The sequence below is a fragment of the Callorhinchus milii genome, unplaced genomic scaffold (genome assembly GCF_018977255.1).
Source record: "Callorhinchus milii isolate IMCB2004 unplaced genomic scaffold, IMCB_Cmil_1.0 Scaffold4, whole genome shotgun sequence".
Lineage (NCBI taxonomy): Eukaryota > Metazoa > Chordata > Chondrichthyes > Chimaeriformes > Callorhinchidae > Callorhinchus > Callorhinchus milii.
In genome coordinates this window covers 66,717,193-66,732,706 of record NW_024704745.1, presented here as the reverse complement: position 1 = coordinate 66,732,706, position 15,514 = coordinate 66,717,193, and the positions used below count along the sequence as shown (strand labels likewise).

General features: G+C 41.9%; 1 protein-coding gene across 2 annotated transcripts in view; it reads left to right on the top strand.

The window, feature by feature from the left end:
* Positions 1 to 2,341: 2,341 nt before the first annotated feature.
* lats2 (large tumor suppressor kinase 2) overlaps positions 2,342 to 15,514 on the top strand; it is a 46,385-nt gene continuing 33,212 nt past the window's right edge. Inside the window, exons 1-2 of one of the 2 annotated variants that reach the window (XM_007900669.2) lie at positions 2,342 to 2,492; positions 11,114 to 11,659. In XM_007900669.2, coding sequence (XP_007898860.1) covers positions 11,321 to 11,659 — 339 coding nt within the window. In that variant the 5' untranslated portion in view covers positions 2,342 to 2,492; positions 11,114 to 11,320. Of the gene's footprint in view, positions 2,493 to 3,638; positions 3,790 to 11,113; positions 11,660 to 15,514 lie in introns of those variants that run through there. The other variant, XM_042334145.1, reaches the window with a different exon arrangement.

Here is a 15,514-nt window from a genome sequence, read left to right as displayed (position 1 = left end):
GGCACTACAAATTTTAATTTGTATTGTATTAAATGAATCCAGCATCTTAGCCTGAGCCAATCTTCCCAGTAATCCATTCTAATAATTGGTCAATGGTTACAGCTCTTGCCTCATAAGCGAGAGACCTGGGATCAATTTCCGGTAGGATGAAATGTTGGGCAAGTTTCCTTACTCCTCAAAACCCTCTGCTTATCTAGCAGTAAATAGCATAATAGCATGACTGTTTGTGGGACACTGCTGTGTGCAATTGGCTGCCGCATTTCACTCACAAAATATACAGTCAATTCACTTTACAGTATGTTCTGTGAAGCGCTTTGGGACATCTCAAAGATGTGACAAGGCGACATATCAAATGCAAGGATTATTATAATTAATTATCCTCTGGACAAATAAATACTTCCTGGGCTCAAATTGTCTTTTGCTACCTAGAAATTATGCCCTCTCGTTCTGCTGCCTTGTCTTAACTCAAAGTACTGTTGTGGTTTACTTTCTCAATCCAATTTAGAATCTTATATACCTTTATAAGGGCCTCTCTGAAACATTTCTTTACAAGGTTTGTCACAGCTCACTCTAACACTGGGGATTATTGTTGTTGCTCTCCTCTGCACCTTATCTAGGGTCTGGGCAGCTCCTTTATGTTAGCGCTATCTTGTGTGAAAGGGATGCAAGTTGTTGTTGTTATGTTGTGACAACCAGAATGTACAAAGTAATCCGGGCATTGCTTTACCAGAGCAGTATACATCTTGAGCCATAACATCTACGGATTTAAAGTCAACTATTTTGACAATGAATTCCAGCATTCAGTTTGCCTTGTTTAATGCTGCTGCACATTCTTTTTCACAGGGTGAGCGATGAGGCAACAAATGCCAACAAAATATACACATTCACACTACTTTACAATATATCATATGAAGCACTTTGAGATATCTCAATGATATGATGTGAAGTGCTATATTAAATGCAAGTATTAATATTATAATGCCTCTAGGTCTCTTTCAGCTTCCTCTTGGCAAATACTATGCCCATCGATGGAGTATGTGTACCTTCTATTGTTACCTGCATTTATTTGTTTTGAATTTAATTTGCCAGACATCAACCAATATGCACACCTTATCAAGCTCTTTCTGACGCCTTTGCTGCCTCCTTTGATTCCACAGTTTGTCTGCCTATCCCTGCCATGTCTCAAAAATTGGTGCGTACAAATTCTTGGCACATGCTTGGTTATCATGTTTGTTAAGAAAAATAAGTTGTCAGTGCAAAAGCCCAGGGTAAGATACACAGCCACTTCACTTTGCAATGTATCCTGTATATCTGTATATCTTTCGCCCACAAAACACAGTCACTCGACTTTACAGTATAGCCTGAGAAGTGCTTTCGGACCTCCCTCTTTGACCTACCTACGGTCATCTCCCCTCTCTCCCTGGCTCTGCCACTGTTAAGTTCTCCAAGCCTCAACCAGTGTGAAGGGCACTAGGTAAATGCAAGTCGTTGTACTCCTGACGAGAAAGGCCAAATGTAAGGATTATTAGTATTTGTTATCCTGCAGAGCACTTTGAGGCATGGAAGGCGCTGTGTTAAATGCAAGGATTAATATTGTTATAATAATATAGCATGACACTGGAGACAAAGTGAGCACACCATCTCAGCGAAGAGGCTGTACGCCATCTCAGCTCAGTGATAGTACTCTGAGTCAGAAGGTCGTGGGTGCAAATCCTTGAACCCACATAGTTTAAGCCATCACTCCAATGCAGTGTTTGGGTGGGGGGGGGGGGGGGGGCACTTCATTGTCGGAAGTGCTGACCTTCGGATGAGACGTTAAACCGAGGTCTCATCCGCCTGTTCCGGTGGATGTTAGAGATCCCACGGCACTATTCAAAGAGTGAAGGGAGTTTCTCCTGGAGTCCTGGCCAACAATCACCCAAATAAGATTGGTCATTCGCTTCATGGCTGTTTGTTGTTGGCTGTTTGTTGTTGGCTGCTTGGCTCATTGCTGTGCGCAATTGTGCTGCCACGTCGGCCTCCAAATACAAATACACAGTCATCCTTTGAGCTGTGCACCCGAAGCGATAAGGCGCTGTGTGAAATGCAAGGACGGTCAGTGACTGTGCGGGAGGCTGACAAGTCTGCTTCCTCTCCCTGGGGCCCCGCCCCTCCCCTCCCCTCCCCGCGGGCCCCGCCCCTCCCCGCGGGCCCCGCCCCGCCCTGGGGCCCCGCCCCCTGTCGGTATGCGGAGCGAGGTTCCGCGCGAGCGCACGCACGTGACCGCAATGGAATGAAAACAATGCGGAGCGAAGCTGTCAATCAACCGCCTCCCCACAGCCCCGGGTCACATTCTGAGGAGCGGAGCGCGAGACACACACACAGAGAGGGAGAGAGAGAACTGACAACAGCTCTTCAGTGCGGCTGGAGAGGGGCAGCGAGCGAGGAACACACTTCATCACACTTACTCCACAAACAAAGTAGGGGAACTTATTCGAGCAGAAGTGCCAAAAGTAAGTGAGAAACCTGAAACCTTCCCTCCCTGCATTCCTTTTTAGCAGTTGCTACTTTGTCTCATTGCTATGTTTATCTCTTACTAAGCGAGGCCAGCCAGCCTGTATACTGTATGTATGGTGTGTGTATATATATATATATACATTTATATATATCGTTATCTCTTTATGGCTTCGATTTAATGCTGTAACTGGGTTTGGGGAGAGCCCGAAGGAATTTACCAAATTCTTCCTCCTTTGGTGGCGTGACGCTTCCTGTGTGTGTGTGTGGGTGTGTGTGTGTGTGTGTGTGCTGTGTGTGGGTGCTGTGTGTGTGTGTGTGTGTGTGCTGGGTGTGTGTGTGTGTGCTGTGTGTGTGTGTGTGTGCTGGGTGTGTGTGCTGGGTGTGGGTGTGTGTGTGCTGTGTGTGGGTGTGTGTGTGCTGTGTGTGGGTGTGTGTGTGCTGTGTGTGTGTGGGTGTGTGTGTGCTGTGTGTGGGTGTGTGTGTGGGTGTGTGTGTGTGCTGGGTGGTAATGTCTGTATTGTAGGAGTTGTGTGTGTGTGTGTGTGTTGGGGGTCACTCTGACTTTACAGTTGGTTGACTTGTTGACGGTAAATCTGCTGTGGAAGTGCCGAGTTGCATTGACAGACAGACAGACAGACAGACAGACAGGGGCAGTGCTGTGTGTTTTCTCCAGTGCTGTTGGAATTCGAGGTGCGCTCCTTTTGGCTCAGGGAGAGAGGGAGTGAGAGAGAGAGAGAGAGAGAGAGAAAGAAGAGAGAAGACTCTCCAGTCGGCGGCTCGAACTAATCATTTACAGCACGAATTCCCTCCCGCACTTGAGAGTGGGACTTTTTTTTTGAGGGGAGGGGGGGAGGGAGGGGGAGAAGTGGGTCCAAACCAAACCAAACCAAAAAAAAACCAAACCACAAAAGAAATAGATACGAAATAAAAAGCCATTTAAAAAGAGGAGGAGATTCCCCCCCATTACCCCCCGGCCCCCCCCCCCCGCCCTGTCCTGCCCACACCCCCTCTGATGTCGATGGTAACATTTTTTTTTCGGGGCCAATCCTCGTTGCTGTCACGTCGTAAGAATTTTCTCTCTCTCTCTCTCTCTCTCTCCTTCTCTCTCTCTCTCCTTTTTTTTCTCTCTCTCTCTGACACACTCACCCACTCCGACCCGCGCGGAGCGGAGCGGAGCGGAGCGGATCGGCCCGTTTTTTTTCAAAAAAAAACCGACGCTAAAATGGGAGCAAAACAGGACCTTTGACAGGACCCGTCGCCGTTCAGCCCCCGATCAGCCCGGGAGGGAGGAGGGTCGGTTTAACGGCTGTGTTTTTAATGGGAGTGGGGGGCGGTGGGGGGGGGGGGGGGAAGGGGTTCACATGTTGTTGTTGTTGTTGTTGTTTGTGGCTCTTTTGGTGGATGTCTGAGAGACGCGACAGCGATTAAACCGCAACGAGTTTTGTTGTTGTGGAGCAGCTCGAGCTGTGATGACAGTTGGGGGGGACCCGGGGGGGGGCCCGGGGGGGGGGGGGGGGAGGCCATCTCTCTCCTCTCTCTCTCTCTCTCACTCGGTGGCTCAGGGTCGGCCTCGGGATGATCGGTGAAGATGAAGAGAGACTCCGCGCGCGGTTTCGGGGATCTGTCATCACTCATCGTCAAGATCGGAGCAGTCGGGCATTCAGACCTCTGCTCCTCACAGCCTCTGTCCCTGTGCTCTGGGCTCTGCTCTGGGCTCTGTGCTATGTGCTCTGGGCTCTGTGCTCTGTGCTCTGTCCTGTGCTCTGGGCTCTGTCCTGTGCTCTGGGCTCTGTCCTGTACTCTGCTCTGTGTTCTGGGCTGTCCTGTGCTCTGTGCTCTGGGCTCTGTCCTGGGCTCTGTCCTGTGCTCTGGGCTCTCCCTGTGCTCTGGGCTGTGCTCTGGGCTTTGTCCCTGTGCTCTGGGCTCTCCCTGTGCTCTGGGCTGTGCTCTGGGCTGTGCTCTGGGCTCTGGGCTGTGCTCTGGGCTCTGTCCTGTGCTCTGTCCTGTGCTCTGTCCTGTGCTCTGTCCTGTGCTCTGGGCGGTCCTGTGCTCTGCTCTGTGCTCTGGGCTGTGCTCTGTCCCTGTGCTCTGGGCTGTGCTCTGGGCTTTGTCCCTGTGCTCTGGGCTCTCCCTGTGCTCTGGGCTGTGCTCTGGGCTGTGCTCTGTGCTCTGGGCTCTGTCCTGTGCTCTGTCCTGTGCTCTGGGCGGTCCTGTGCTCTGCTCTGTGCTCTGGGCTGTGCTCTGGGCTGTTTGCTGTGTAAATTGTGGGATTTCTGATTTGCAATATCCAGGCCTCTCGGTCTCTCATTTTTTTGTGTCCGGTTCGAAATAAGTCCATGACTAAAGGGAACAGTGTTTAAACCCCAGACGAATGTCGCTGCGTGCTGCTTAAACATGGTTTTGAAGGGATGCATTTGATCCTCTCTGAGCTCGTGATGCAGGATTTTGTGTTAAACCGTCTCTGTAAAACCCACCTTGTGTTTCAGTCGGTAAATGTTTCGAGATGAGAATCAAACGTGGGAATGAATGTGTCCAGCATTTGCGGAGCAAAATCATAAATGTGGTGTTGAAGGTTTAGTGGTTGTTACATGTCTTGTTCTTAAAATAGGCAACAAGGCTTTCAAAATCAAACAACTTTCTACTTGGGAATATTCAAGTGTAATTTAGTTCACTTTTAATTGACTTCGGCTTTGATTATTTTGAAAACATTAAGTCCAACATATTGACTGTCCCAGAGCTGACTTGAAAAGTGCAAAACAAATGTAATTTGTTGTTGTTTATATTTTTTATTGTGGACGTTTCAGCTACACATTTAATTTTTTTAATGAAAAATGATGGGCTCGTTTAAACATTTTCTGCAATTAGCACATATGATGAGAAAATACTTACAATGCAAATCAACTTCAATTTACTAAATTGCATAATTTTATTCATGAACAGTCTCAAATAAGCGATATTTACATATAAAAATCCCTTTTTTATTTTTAAAAGGTTTAGACTATTTAAGAATGTATTCTACAATTGGTGATTTTCTGGGGTGGGGGGGGGAGCATATATTGTGTCCAAAGTCTCTTTTAGTAATGCATCTTTGATTAAATGTTTTTCGACAAGTGTTGTAAAGTTCCCAACCCAGTACATTTATTTTGTTTTATTTTACAAACAAAAACTTAAATGTTTGTTGTTTACTTTATGTTGTGGGTTACAATTGATCTAAAGTAGGTTACCAATTGCTATTCAGGTGCTGGATTATTTATCGCCAGGTGAATGGGTCTCAATACAGTTTTCATTCGCCCATTATAGATCGATTGATTGTTCAGTAGCTGTAACTATAACAATTATGAGTTGGTTTGTTTGAGAAATTTGCTGAATTAGACAAGAACATCAGTTAAATAAGACAATAAATTGATGTTATTTATTGATGTTTTTAAATGTATTCAGATATGTTTACATAACACTTGGCCTGCATGAGAAGGATCCTATTGTGTGTTAAGTACACAATTATGAATTAAGGAGGGAATAGTTTGAATAGTTTAGTATAATCTGTTCAGTCTAATTCTAGTAGACCTTAAAATGAAACTTTGTACCAAAAGACAAACATTAAAACATGTTGTATTTGGGCTCAATTGTGTGTTTTAGTCAAAAAATGTAATTGTGTAACAAGTTATACAAGTTGTTGATTTTTAGTTGGAAAGTGTTTTTTGAGGGGGGATTTAGAAACCCTGCAGCTTGTGTTCATTAATATGCTGATGTCATCAGAGTGAATGGTGAAGCACGGACAGAGGACAAAATGGGTTGTAAATTTCTCAGTGTAATAAGTGTGATTTCAATAAGTGGAATAAGTTTAATAGGGATACTGCAATTGGCAAAACTGCTGCATCTTAACTTCTTAATATAATTTTACGTTGCAATTTAACATGACATTTTTCAAAACAAGAACAAGTACTGTACATTAAGCACCATACAATCGAAGAGTGTTACATAACTGCCACAAAACACATCCTTCCCTTCCTCTCTCCCATTCCTTTCTTCCCCTCTTCCCTTTCTCTCTCATCTCTGTTTACTGTATGTGCCTCACCAGTCACCATGATTATATCGCTTTTGGGAGGAGGAAAATTTTTTAAACAAAGTTTTTAAGATGTTGTTTTTTGGAATTACAGTATCTTAAAATAACGCCCAATAAATAACATCGAGTCATATTTATAACCCAACCCTACCAATTATAAGATAAGTAGAAAAATATTTGTTCCTTTCTAAATATACTTTTAAAGTAGTTCTACCAAAATCTGGCTGGAATATTAAAAAGGAAACTGAAAATGACAATACTCCTGCTTCTTAATTTATTAATTGCAAGTTGCAACTTAACATGAAATTCTTCAAATCAAGAACAATTACACTAAGCACTGTATAAATCAAAGGGTATTACAGTACTTCCACAATATGTAATAATATTCGTGGAGTCCTGTAACTCCGTGGTTAGAGCACTTGCTTTGCAAGCGAGAGACCTGAGTTCAATTCCAGGCAGAGGGCGAAACCTTGGGCAAGTTTCCTTACTCCACATGCCTAATAATAATACCTCCAAAAAAAAAACAATAATAAATTGGTCATTTTCAATCTACGACTGTTTGTGGGACATTGCTGTGTGCAATTGGCTGCCGCATTCACAACAAATATACAGTCAATTCACTTTACAGTGTGTTCTGTGAAGCGCTTTGGGACGTCCTCCCGACGTGAAAAGCGCTATATCAAATAATATTTGATATATTGGCTTATCATGTCTCAAAGCGCTTCACGGAATATACTGTAAGGATCCGAGTTGCATAAAAAAAGGAATATTGTTATAACTTGCCTAGGCTTGTTATTAAAAAAAGAGGTTGTCATATATTTTGCTTTTTTTTAAAAAAAGTGCCTGCAATGACAATTCATAAATATAAATTCTGTAATGTGCCATAAACACAACTAGTTTCTTTTTACAGTAATTGTTTATACTACGTAGAATTATACAATAATGGGCCATTCGGCCCATCGTGTCTGTGCCGGCTCTTTTAAAAGAGCTATCCAAATCAATCCCACTCACTTGCTCTCTCCCCACAGCCCTGCAAATTTGTCCTCCCCAAATAATTATCTAATTTCACATAATGAAAGTATCCTTCTTGTACTATAACACAGGGTGACCACAAAGTTGTAAACCATTACAATGTCTAATAAGCCTTTAGAAATCATGATTTTATTTTTGTTTTTTCCTAGATAATAGGGTAGATATCATGTCTTTTTGGTCACCCTTTACTTCTTTATGTAATATGATCCAGGTAGTTGTTGAAAATTCTGCTGTATAGGGACACTCCAAAATACAGCAGGTAAAATATGTGCATCAACAACACATTCCATTGAATCTCAAACTACACTATAGGTTTTTGTGTGTAATACTATCAGGTGATGGTGCTCGTGTTGTTTTGTAAATGTGATTTGTTGGACATTGTCCGGTAGACTGTCGGTTAGAGTACTCGCACTACAAACTCGAGGTCAAAGGTTCAAAAGTCCTGAGTTCCCGAAAAGTAAATTATGGCAGTTTGAATCATGATTAGTTTCATTCCTTTGCTCCCTGTCCACCTCAGGGGAAGGAAACCACTGACATTGTTCTCTGTGACTTGGTGTAAATGTGCCTGTCTTTGGCCAGTTACAGGACAGTGTGTCTGGCAGTCATTGAGAAGTGGGAAACCTCGACAGCCTCGCCCATTTGCAAAAGTCACTAACAAAATGCAGGGAAACAGATGTGCATTTAGGAGGGATCCGGAAAACCAATGTTACTGTAAAGGATTGGATTAGTTGTGTGTGTGTGTGGCAGGGAGAGGGTTGCATTCCATATACATTTTCTTCTTCTCCGCCCCCCCCCCTTCACTTGCTCTGCCTTTTTTCTGCTCTGCCCTGTCCTAGCGCCTGGAAACATATGGCCAAGTAAGCAAACATCTAGATTATTATTTTACTGATAATTTTGCAAGATAAGTAAATGTTGCCTGTTCTTTTCCCCAGCACTTGCTTCTTTTTGCTGTTGTTTGCTATCAAATCTCCCCTTTGGTTGGCTATTAAGAAATGTGAGGCAACGCTATTTGATGTCTCGCCCGTCCTCTCCCTCCCCCCCAACAAAGTCTCATAGCCTCTGTTCAGAATCTACCATTTTATTAGGGGAATATAAATTTAGTAAATCCCTATTTTGTTCTATGCAGAAAAAAAGTCAGAGCAAGCGAAAGGTTACTCATAACCAGAACTGCATATCAGGAATGGAGTACAGCAGTATTCTCTATTACTCACAACGTGTTTTTCCTAATCTTCTCAAATGTGTTTATCTGCACTTTTAGAGAGGGAAAATCCAGCGCAATCCAGAAAGCTTGCATGCTTTAAATTGTATGCTTGTCTAATAAAGATGTTGAGTTAATGTACCTCGACTGTCCTGACCTTTTTTGGTTCAGTGAAGCTATGTAAGAAATATTTGTGCTGCAATTGTTTTTTAAAAAAATTGTTCGGAGGTCAAGTCAGAAATGTTAATTGGAACCATTTTGATTTTGTGCCTGTGCAGGAGATCTATGGTATATAATGTAAAGTTAAGCAGTAAAAAACGAAGGAAAATTTACCGTATTTCGTACAAATTGAATTTAATTAAAAATACGAAAGCTTACAGTTTAAAAATTCCAGGTTTTAGAATGTGTAAAAAATCTATTCTCCAAATAATCTAATGAACACAAGTTATGCAAAACATAGTTAAACGGCATATAAAGTCCATTACAGTTGTTTGTTTTTAAACCACAAAATAAAATCCCAGGCATTTGTTTTTGGAGAGGATATAAAAAAAATCAATCAAGTTATGGAGCCTGTGCAGAATCTCAGCATTTTATTCAACACTCAACTCTGCTTTAATAAAGCCTTTTTATCTGGGCTCTGAGAAAGTCTGCTTTCTTCCATCTTCTTAACATTGCCCATCTCCACCTCTACCTCACCCCCAAAGCAACCAAAACTTCCATGCTTGAATTTTTCCAATACCCTGTTTGCCGGCCTTCCCAGCTCCTGCTTCCACAAGCTGCGGACCATTCTGGAAACTCTGCAGCCCGCATTCTTTCCCACACTAGCCTCCGCAAGCACTTCACCCCATCCTCACCCTTATTTTCAAATACCACCCCATCCTTGCCATACTTTACCTCTGGGTTCCTACTCTCCTAACCACTCTGCCAACCTTGGCTTGCTTTATCCCCCTCACCCACTCTGATCCACAAAGGAGCAGAGTGGGTGTGGGAGCTTTCAGCCACGTTTCCTCTGCTCTCTGTAGCTTATTTCCAAAATCCCTCATATGCAAAATCCCTTATATATAGTAAATGCAAATTGTTGAATGTTTGATATTTAACCCTTTTCTTCCAATGTTTTTGAACTCTTGTGAATCTTCTGAGTGGAGTGGTTACATTTTAGCATGAAATTTTCATTCTGCACAGACCTAGTGAGCATTCTGCCGATTAATAAAACCTAGCAGAGTATACGTGTTTCGCTATACTGCTTCATTCCTAATGGTAAACGTCTGACATTTTTTTAGCGCTTGACTGTTAATAGAACTCACATGATACTTAAACAAAATAAGCTGCTAGTAACCTCACAGAGGAAGATTTGTAGTATGAACCGTGCATAACCTGAGTATGAAACCTCATTTGAATCGCAATGCTTTTCTTAAATATTCCTGTGTCAGCCATGCTTTGACTATGGAACATTCTTAGCAGCTTTCAAGACCTGCCCTTTTCAATAGTATGAGGTCCTACTTTCAAAAAGGATATTGTAAGACAGAAATAGTCAGAACAATATAATAATATTCTTGCATTTGATAAAGTGCCTTATCATGTCTTCAAGACATCTCAAAGTGCTTCACAGAATATACTGTGAAGTGAATTGACTGTATCAACTGATATAACATTTCATAATTTGCATAACTCAGAACATTTGTAATTTGGGTATGTTTTTGCTGTGGAGTTCCTCCTGCGATGCCTCGAAGGTTCATATCATTATGTTTGTGTAAATAAGAAGTCTCCCAGAGAGACAAATTTAAAATATTGATAAACTTGCCCAAGTGGCCATTCTTTTGTGTGTGAGCCTTAAGGTCTACCAAAAACTGTTCATTAAATATTATGATTTTTCACTATAAAAAGATTCCCGAATAATAGGCACAGCAAAAACAATTTCAAGATGAGCCTCCAGGAATTGTCAGCAGGCTATTCAAGTGTGTGTGTATGTGTGGTGTGCATGCATGTCTGTACGCACGCACAAGAGTATGGAATGGAGTGGTAATTCACAGGTGACCAAGCCTGATACTGTCCTCATCTGACATCTACATGTGCATTCCTCCAGCAGAATTGAAACGCCAGAAACAGGAACATTGGTTGATTTTGTTTTCTACCCTTTTACCTACATTAGTTGCCAAGTGCCGTTGCCCTAGTTCCGTCCCAACTGAATCCACCCAGGTCAAGATTGGATCCAGTAACCTGATCTATTTGGCTACACGTGGTGCATTTACCCTCTCGGGCATCGGGGAAACTCATTTTATGTTTCTTTCAGCGCAATCTTAATTGTGATCTCTTGTACTTTGCAGGTGGCAATGTCTTTCAGAATGAAGACGGTCAAATTTAAGACTGTGAAGATAACCTTTATGTGGGCCAATTGAAGATCAGTTGGGCATCGGTAAAAGGAGTAAAGATACAATAATTACATCAAGCTAAACTTATAACTTTCTTCAAATCAGCATGACATCAACATCCTAAAAAGAGCCTATTTATGATAAACAAAAGCTGGTTTTGTAATGAGGCCAAAGACATTTCCAGCCACTTCCTACGCCGGAAACAGCCGTCAGAGACTGCAGGAAATCCGGGAGGGGTTAAAGCAGCCCCATAAACATTCAGGACAAGCTTTAAGTATTGGTCCTAATAATGAAACTCAGCTTGATCCGAAAGCCACAATTGGAAAGGATGGTACCAGGCAACAGCAGATGCGACCAGTTCCAAAATTTGGGCCTTATCAGAAAGCTCTGCGAGAAATCAGAAACTCCCTTATGCCATTTGCCAATGAGTCTGGGTCATCCGTCAGTGCTGAAGTAAACAGACAGATGTTTCAAGAATTGGTGAATGCCGGATGTGATCAGGTATGTTACACAGACATTATAATTGTTACAGTTATAATTGTTTAGTTTTTATTATATATGTTTGTGTGTCTGTTTTGAAGGTTTGTAGTATAGCTGACTAATTTAAAGGCACATTGTTTTATCTCTTCCCCATCACCATTCTGTGCTTTTTTGCTTTCATTTACTTGTTTTTCTCCCGCCCCACATCCCCCCTTGAAAGTAATGACTTGTGACTCAAGTAGCTTCCCAAAAGGTCAGCCTTCACATGTGAGCTGAGAGAATGAATGTGGGCTGACTGGAAGGCATTATAGCTCAGTTTGATCCCGTCATTGCTTGATTACACATTTCTATTGTGGTCAGTGGACCAGGAGAGAAAGTGATGAACAGGGAATCCCTGCTCCTTCTGAGCCTTGGGGACTGAGGCCAATTCTAAATTCTCTGCTGCTCAGATGAGATTGGCTAACTGAACACAGAGGAAGATTGTTTCTGGGATCTTCTTGGTTGGTTTGGCTTAGTAAGACCACATTCAGTGTATTTACCCATTGATATATTGGGCACCTTGCAGAGTAGTTCTAAGAGGGTTAGATAGATTCATATGAACCGGTAATTTAATAAATGACTCTTAGTTGATATTGTTCAACGGATGATACTGTCTGTTAACATTCAGCATTTGTACAATATGGTATGTGCTGACTGTAGTATTATAAAACACATGCATGTGTAGATCCATAGCGTTGCAGTCTGTGGTATTCTCCCATTTAGGAAATAAGATAGGTAGTTCGGGACTTAACTGGATGCCAGGAAGATGGAAGGTGAACTAGATGGACCTCGTCTAGCATTTCTTATGTTCTTATTTCTTTGGCACTGTTCACTGAGTTTTATTGTCACTGTTGTAAGGGTAGGAGGGTGGCCGAAGGCACGATCGAAGAGGAGGATCTTGAGGTGTGCCCTGAAGGAGGCAATGGAGGGAGCGAAGCAAAGGGAATGTGGGATGGAGCTCCAGAGGGTGGGGGCAAGATTCCCTATAGTGAATCTTGAAAATAGCCAGCAATAAATTAACTCGCCTATACATTACTTCAGTATAATGGAATCACTGCTTTGTTGCAAACCGGATCAGTGTTTCATGCGATTCAACTTAATCCATATAATTAAAATACAAAAAATATTTTAACAATTATTTAGAACAGTAAACTTTACTTCTACTAAAATATCTAGTGCAGCCGCTGGTGAATTCTATCACATTTTCAAATGACTAAATCAAGGTTAGTTCATTAACATTTACATACAGCTGTTTCTTAAAGTTCTTACTAAATTGTATTATAATAACATAATACTTGCATTTGATATAGCGTCTTTATCACATCTTCGAGACATCTCAAAGCCCTTCACAGAATATACTGTAAAATGAATTGACTGTATATTTTGTGGGCGAAACGCAGCAGCCAGCACAGCAGTGTCCCACAAAGAGTCGTGGTTTGAGTGACCAAATTATTTTTGGGCCACTGTTAAGCCCGCCAAGATGCTACCCCATGTGAAGGGCGCTTTATAAATGCAAGCTGTTGTTTTTCATAGTGCTACCATGGAGGGGGATCCAAGAGAGAGAAATAATTCTGCAACCTCTCACGCTGTATTGGTTCGGACAAGAGATCACTTTAAGTAGGCAAGAGAGAGCTATGGTACCCATTATCAGAAGTGGGAGAAACAGAGCTACTTACCTGCTCTCACACACCTTTACCCAATTTTCATCAATAACTTCAAAGATGTTATAACACTCTGAGTTATTTTTTGATATTTTTCATTTGAAGGTACACAGACCTCACAACTGCTTGATTTCCCCAAATGTGTGACTTTTGTGTGTTGTTTGATGCTGCACATACATACGGTATTTCAATTGTATGTGTGCAAAGTGTTTTGTGTGGCTTGTAACTCTTTTTCGCTCCTCTCCTGTCCAGTACCCCATCAAAACGTATAAAACCTAAAATAAGTATTTCTTACTTAGAAACGAATAAGTATGCAGTTTAATTTATAGAGTATTTTGTATAACAGATTTCTCCATTTCTTGCCATCTTCATCTGGAAAATATAACATTTTTTACTTGTTTTTCACATTGATGTTTTATTTTAAATAAAAACTTTAAATTTATTTAAAGAAGGCTGAAAATTAAGACATTTATGTGAGTAACACTTCAAATTTTCAAGTTTTTTTTAATTTTTAAAACAATTATTTTAGATTTTTTTGAACAAAAATTCTCCCACCTTTCCTAAAGATGATGGTTCGTGTTAGCATATGGTTATATGAACACCAGTAGCCCTTCCCGGACCTCATCCGATAAGCTATTCTTCATGATAATGGATGTCGGCAGATTAATTGACTATAAAGGGGCATTTCCTTGACATCCACAGCCTTAAACAAAAGAAGTCATCAAACAGAAATGAAAACTCCAGATAGTTTTATCTTCCCCCTTCCATCCTTATCCTGGGCATCCTTTAATGCTTCTGTCCCAACTGAAATCAGCCACGTCAGCACAGAAGGGATTGAGCCAGGAATCTGGTCTGTATTTGTTCACCTCCACACAATCTTAAAAATAAGAGAACCTTAGAAATATATAACACAGTAGGTGGTCATTCGGCCCTTTATTTTGTGTCGGTGTTTGTTCTTTCAGCAAGACATTCACAACCAATCCCAGTTCCTTTACCCTCTAATATCCCTCCTCTGCATGTACTTGTCCAATTGTTTTTTAAAGTGCTCTTCTCTAATAGAAGGCAAATACTTCTGCAACCTGATAACCCTCTAGGAGAAGGAAGTTCTTCTGAACTTCTCCTTTTATTCCCCAAGTCAAAATCTTCAGTTCATACACTTTTGTTTTTGAATCACCTACCCACAGGTGATTCACAGGCAAATGATTTTTCATTAGTAATTCTCTCTGACTGCTTCATTACCTAAAACGTCTGTATAATAGCACCCTACAACCTTCTCAACTTGCGCATGTCAGGTGACCAGCTGGCGACTATCCTCCTTGAGGGGGAGGTAAGCAGGACTCGCCTTGGCTCCAAGTGACTTCTTTAACATTAGAATGTTGGAAAAAGTCAAACCTCTGTGGTGGTCTCTGTAGTCTGGTTCTCGAGTCAGACAGGTCTTCAGACTTTGAAGCACTGCCAGAATGGCTTGAGGGCAGGATGGGCAGGGATTCTTCCCACCCAGCTCCGTTAACCCCTGCAGTGATCAGACCTGGGCAAGCAGTGAGAAGCTTACAAAACAGTGATCACACTGGCAAGCTTTTGCAGTTTTAGCTGGTAAAAATACCCCAATACACATTCTGAGATCCCAAGGCCAACCTGTGCCTTATACTTTCCAGAATTAGGCAATTAATGTGCATTTGCGAGTGGAGAGTGCACACTTCGTTCCAGACACAAAATCTCTGTTCCAACAGAAAAGTCTCAACCTCTCTAGTCTCTCTTGTAGCTGTACCCTTTTATTTCCCGTATACCTTGTATACCTATTCTGCACCTGCTCCATCACTCTAAATGCTTTCAGTCATACAGTGCTCAAAATTGCACATAATATTCCAGCTGCAGATTTATCATCATTTCCTACATGCTGAAAACTTTGAAAATACCAGTTTAGGTTCACAGTTCCATGATTCAAATCTTATCTTCCGCCCTACACTTTTCAATCTCTGTAGTACCAGGGCAAGATACTACCAAGGTTGAAAATCATGGGATGGAAGATACCAACAAGCCATTCTGGCTGATCTATCATTAGCAGGGCCTCGGGCCTTGTCTCTTCACCGAGTTATGTCTCTCAATTAAAAATGTCTGATAAAACCCAGATGGGATTTTATGTGAAAAGAAATCCATTGACGTTTCACATTCTAGC